The sequence below is a fragment of the Medicago truncatula genome, chromosome 4, assembly GCF_003473485.1.
Source record: "Medicago truncatula cultivar Jemalong A17 chromosome 4, MtrunA17r5.0-ANR, whole genome shotgun sequence".
In the NCBI taxonomy this organism is placed as follows: domain Eukaryota; kingdom Viridiplantae; phylum Streptophyta; class Magnoliopsida; order Fabales; family Fabaceae; genus Medicago; species Medicago truncatula.
In genome coordinates, this window is record NC_053045.1 from 56,694,448 (window position 1) to 56,700,911 (window position 6,464).

General features: G+C 32.0%; 1 protein-coding gene across 1 annotated transcript; it reads left to right on the top strand.

The window, feature by feature from the left end:
- The first annotated feature begins 1,206 nt into the window (after positions 1–1,206).
- Positions 1,207–5,713, top strand: LOC25493996 (dual specificity protein phosphatase 1). The gene is made up of 6 exons (XM_013602705.3): positions 1,207–1,333; positions 1,469–1,600; positions 1,687–1,822; positions 2,966–3,086; positions 4,024–4,169; positions 5,315–5,713. Exons 2-6 carry the CDS (start codon positions 1,472–1,474, stop codon positions 5,332–5,334), a joined length of 552 nt encoding a protein of 183 aa, XP_013458159.1. The 5' UTR covers positions 1,207–1,333; positions 1,469–1,471; the 3' UTR covers positions 5,335–5,713.
- Positions 5,714–6,464: the final 751 nt, after the last annotated feature.

Here is a 6,464-nt window from a genome sequence, read left to right on the forward strand (position 1 = left end):
GATTTATTAAAAAAAAAACATAAAATGTAGATTAAAATTCTTATATATGTAGTGCATTTGAGATTTTTTGTTTTGTTTAACTAAATATCTTTTAGTGCTCGTTTGGTTACCCGTTTTGTGGGTACAAACGTGAGTCTGAAGCACTCAAAAGCAGTTTTTCTATTTTTGTGGTGTTTGGGTAACTGCAAAAGTGATTCAACCCCCAAACTCACGTTTACCAGAAGCTAAAAGTTGGAGCTTTTCAAAAGCAATTTAGGAATTCAACTTTTGGTGGCTGATGTACTTTCCTAAATTACCCATGATATTCTTTTTCATTTTTCGACAAAGTTTTATAAAACACAGCAAAAGTGATGAATTTTTTGTTGCTCAAATTCTTTCTCGACCCTGTTTCTGCCTTCATGTTACCCAGCAAACTTCAACATTCTCTCTCTTTCTTTGAGAAAAGATGGAATTGGGTTTGTATTTATTTATTTTATTTTAATTTTCACAAAATGAAATTGGGTTTCATAGGCCTATTAGTTAATTTCTCCTCTTATGCAAGCCCATTACATTTTTTACAGATTCTTTTTTAAGAAAAAACCATTTGACAAAATTTGTTATTTTTTGTACAAAGAGAAAATTTGTTAATTAATATGTGTAAAAATATTTATATAGTATACCTAATTCAAATTAAAGTATCAAATTAACATGCATTTTATTTTAGAAGTTTTTCTAATCTACAAATAATTAAATTGATAATGCAACATAAATTTGAATAATTATATAAAATAGAAACAAAATATAATTTTAAATAGATATTTATACTCATTTTGGTAATTATGCATTCAAATAACAAGAATTCTAAGAATCAATTCACATTCAAGTCACTTTTTTTCAAAAATCAATTTTATCAAACTCAATTCTATCAAAATCAATTATTTCCACCGCTGAACCAAACGCACACTTAAACATGTCCCCCCTTAACCGTTGTTAAATTTCTAGCTCGACCTGTGGAGGAAGAGATGACCAATTATTTTTCACTCAATTACTTTTATATATGTACATATCTTTTTCTTATTCAAGTTAATTTTGTATTTCATAAAAGACAAATTATTCAAATGAAGCTCGTTTCGATTTATGTGTGGAACAATTTTGGCTAGATTAAAAAATGAAACGCAAGAATTAAAATTAAAAATAGAAATTTCAAAAGGATAAAAAATTCTATATAAAAAAAAGAGACTAAAATTGGCATTTTAATGGGCTAAATAAATGTTCTCTACTTCTCATATGCAAGCAAGGAGAAAAAAAAAAAAAAAGTGGAGTTTCTCTATGCAAAATCGTAAACGCTTTATTGGTGAGTTCTTCTCCTTTTCGTACTATCAGTTCAAGTGTTTATATTCGCCAGAATTTGATTATATTCATCACAATCGATTATTTATATATCTTTAACAGTTAACACTGATACGATTATTGAATTTGTATGAATTAGGAAATGGCTTCAACATCAGAAGCTATGAATGAATTCGACGAATCGATGAAGAAACAAATTGCATTAATTTTGAAGGTTGTGCTTTTGAATAAATCCTTGAAAGAGGATAATATTCCTTGTGAAATTGACCAGGTAGTTTACTTAATCAAGCTTCATTTTGTTATTATCTTCACTATTCTTCTGAATTTTGTAACTAATGATGAATGATATTTGGTTAGGGTTTGTTTTTGGGTTCAGTTGGTTCTGCTACGAACAAGGTTGGTTTAAAAAATGTGAATGTTACTCACATTTTGACTGTGGCTGGGAAACTTGCACCTGCACATCCTGCCGATTTCGTCTATAAAGTTATAGATGGTATGTTTCTTTTATTATTACTTATTGCACTCACACGGTCACCATACATGACACTGACACATTGACACTAGTAAAAATTTGAGAAAATGAATTAACTGAACGTAATCACATATCCAATGTGGTGTCGGTGACACGCCTTTAATCAGGGATGTCGGTGTTACATAGATGATCTGGAACTGATTTTGACAATGATGCGGTTTTATTCTTTTTGATTTTGGTCTTTCGGAGCTGTTGGTTTTGTGGCTATCAAAGTAATGCAAGTGAATTCACTATATAATGGACTAAACAAATGGATAGGGTGTGTTTGGAAATACATATCTTCATCAATAATGTTACAATATTAGTCAAAATATAAGGTTGAGGTTACCTATTTTTATTAGTAAGATGATTTGGATGTTAACTTTTGTTACCTTATTGAGGTTCTCAGTTTCCATGTTTATGGATTATTTGAGTTGTATTGCATTTAATGTAAGGTTTATTTAAAGAAATAATGTTAAAATAGGGCAAAAGGAAGGAAGTGGTGGTAGGGTGGGTTTTACAGAACACCGATTAGGACAGGGTCGGGTACCTAATTTTTATTTTGGTGACAATGGAGTGGGTTTTGGGAGGCGGGTTCAGGTGGAGAGCAAAACCTTGACTCCATGACCATTGCGTGCTTTGATCTATAAAAGTTTAGCATTTTCTTTGCAATTATGAAAAAGCGTGCTTTGATCTTTGAAAGTTTAGCATGTGTTGAGATTGTTCCATTACTCGACATTTTCAATAGGAGAGAAATTGATGTAATATTTTTTTTAGTTATTCATCTCTCTCTCTCTCTCTCCCTCCTACTAGATGTGTCGAGTACTAGAGAGAGGATCTCAATCTGTTTAGCATGCAGTTGCTGTCAAAAAATTTCCTTCTATCTTAGAAATTGTATTTTGTTATAATAGATGTTATCATCTCAGAATGTCAGTTCCTTTTTAACCGACTCGTGTAATATTGCGATCAATTAAATGAGACTGCACAACATTTCAGGTCCATGTTGCTTGTCATTAAGGTTGATTATGATTATATTGATTACACTCTAATTTTGTCTTAAGTTTTTTAGGCATCTAGTACACAATATCCATACTAAAGTTACACTTTTGTTGGAAAATTGAGAAGTTGCTGACAAAGAGGATACCAACTTAAAACAACACTTCGAAGAGTGTTTTGATTTTATTGATGAAGCTAAAAGTAATGGTGGAAGTGTTTTGGTTCATTGTTATGCTGGAAGATCGAGGAGGTAAGTTTCGCTGTTTATATCTTTCTCTCTTGCTTACATAGGATCATTTCTTGTTCATTGTACAGACTATTATTTTACTTTAGACAAGTGTCAATAAGTTGAAATCTGTTTTATGTCTCAATCATCTCAGGCATTTTTGTTTTGTTTTGGTTTAAATTTCTGGAATGTTGTTTCTCAAGCAAAAACTGGGAGCAGCACATTGCATATTTGAATTTCAATGTTTCTTAAAATCCTTACATTTTTATTTTGTTATCATTGTCTTTTATTATTCAATAGCAGATATTATGTTTTGCTTATAAAGTTGGGAAAATGTCATGGAAGCTTATAGCTTTTTAATTATGTCTTTAGTTCAATGATACTATCTCTTGAAATCCATTGTAATAATGTTCTGAGTATGGCCATATATATGTGATGCCATGTGGAATTTGAGGATATGATTGTTGAGCTAAATGTCAAATTGTTTCATATATGGAAAATGACAAACCTTGTTGATGCTTTGAAAATTACAGATATGATTTTTTTTTTGTTTTCCCTGTCATTATTGTTTTCTTTTCCAGAAATCTGCTTTCATGTCGATCTTTTCCGTTTGAACTTTGACATATTAAACATTTGAACTGACAATTGAAGTGTGCATGCTTCTCAATGAAATAGACTAAAAATGCTTTATAGTATGAATTGAGATGCCATCGATTTTTTTAATATGTAGAATGGAAAGTTAGGGATGTAAGCTTGAGATTCATGAATGATGATTATGTCCTTGTTTACTATTGGCCTGTCACTTATATTCTGCACAAAGTTCATGCAGCATTTTACTACCTCCTTTTTTAATGGTCATATTGGAACTAAGAATCTTGGTATTCATATTGTTCATTTGGCTATTTTCTTTTTCATTAGATTAACTGGAAAAACTTGGTTCTAATTTATTTCCACCTTCTAGTGTGACTATCATTGTGGCATATCTGATGAAGTCTCGGGGAATGAGCTTATCTGAAGCTCTGCAACATGTAAAATGCAAAAGACCACAAGCAACTCCAAATCGTGGTTTCATTCGTCAGCTGGAAGACTTTGAGAAATCTCTTCAAGGTTAAAACTGTATTAATCTTAAATATAATTAAACATCAACATGCCAATATATATATATATATATATATGGGGTTTGCTAGAACACACCCACTAATTTTTATGTGGGAGTGTTTTAGCAAAGCTACACCTTAAGGTGTATTTAACCACTTTTTAGTTATTCACTTGCTAAAATACTCCTTCTAAAAAATAAGTGGGTGTATTCTAGCAAATGCCTATAGGATTTGCTAGAACACACCCACTTGTTTTTTTAGAAGGTGTGTTACAGCAACATACACCTTAAGGTGTATTTATTAACTTTTTAGTTATAACTTACTAAAACACTCCCACATAAAAACTAGTGGGTGTGTTCTAGCAAATCCCTATATATATATATATATATAAGATACATTTAGATCTTATATAGATATTAAATGGATACACCTCTATAGCCATGAAGATACATTTACGATTTACATTTAGCACATGTAAGAGCTTGTGTAAAATATAAGGAGTCACTTCACTTTACATAAAAGCTTTTATAATGCTTATTGCTTAAACTGAAAGAAAATTGACTTGTATATAATATAGTAATCTAGCAGAGTGTGCATGGTAAAGGAAGTATAAAGGGTTTTATAATTATCCACTAAACATCATTGTTACCATTGTCATACAATTTTTGCATAAAGAATGATACAATCACATAAGAGTTTGACTAACGATCATGTCTTATAAGCATATAAGCTATATTCGTGTGTGTATGTGTGTGTCTCTATTTCATTATGATCTTTATCAGATATTTAAGCATATGTGCTCATTTTTCTGTGAAACTTTGATTTGAACATATCTCTTTCCTTTATTTTATATTTTTTGTAATATCTAAATTTTAATGCATGACATTATGTATATGAAATATTAATGCAATTCTGTCAAATTGGATCTTCCTGGGTTTTTCAAATGGTAGATCTATGTTTTAATTTATATATACCTTCGCTGACTTTAAAAATACCGCTGTTCTCTTTATATGGTTTTCCCCCTTCATTTTCTTCACTAATGGACTCCACATTTCTTTTGTTCTTCATATAGTTTTATGAACACTGATTCAAATTCAAACTAAAAGTAGTTTGTGTGAACATATCATTGATTGTATCTAGTTTGTTTTTGTGAAGATATCGAAGTGTCTGGATAGAGAACATGATGGTGATCAGACAAGGTAGTGTAGATGATTAGCGTGACTCTGGCAATCATGTGAAGACAAGGCAGCATCAGTTATGGATTGGCACTGAAACTTCATCCTCAGGTGCGGAAGTCCCAGTTTATAACAACTATGAATTGCTACTATGCATACCAGCCTATTTCATGAAATGTTGAATTCGATCTGTCTTCTCTCATTCCATGTTTCTGTAGTGTTTAGGAAAAATGGCCTGTTAGGAAAAATTAACTTTGTTAGAGGGGATATACTTCTCCAGAAACATTTACGAAAACCAAAATATTAAAATAATTGCAACGAGTACTCAATTTTTAAATAGCAGCTTTTGTTTGAGAGTATTCTTGAGCTTTTTGGAACATTTTTCTGTTTTATTTTCAAGGGATGCACCTAATAGTACTTGAGTTTTTGAAGTGGATATTGTTCAGTATATCCAAGCTGAACCCAATTAGGCAAGTCCAATATCGGATTGCCCACACTCGTTGTTGACCCAAACTGATAAAAGAAAGGGTAAATATCATCTCCTCTCCACGACTGGGAGCTACCGTGCACACTCTGATTAAAACCTGTGAGCACATGATGAGAAGAAATTACCACCTCTTGTCTACCCATGGGCAACACCAAAGGTTCCAACCAGGAAAGACCCGTGATGGTCACTTCCACCCACACGATGATTGAATGAAAGGAGAATTGGCCCATTATCCCGAGTAATATAACTCAGAGAGGAGGCAAATAATAGCTACAAATAGGACACGTGTAGATGTTCATAGGCATTCCGCATTTTAGACTATCAAATGTAGAGAATTTTTGTAACCTAATAAATTTTGTTGTCTTGTATTCGAATGTTATTGTCTTGGGTTTAGTTCTCATTCTTAGTGCAATGACATTTGAGAGCTTTTTTCACCCATGGTTCTTAAAAAACGGTCTTGTCCTGCTCATGGAATTTCCCTAGTTGAGACCCCAGTACCTCACACCCAAATGATGAGAGTTGCCACCACTTCCTTTGCCCACGAGCAAGACAATTTAATTAAAGGAGAAACTATCCACTATACCAAGTAACGTAATTTAGAGGAGGTAAATGAAGGTTATCAATAAGACGATTGTAGACGTTC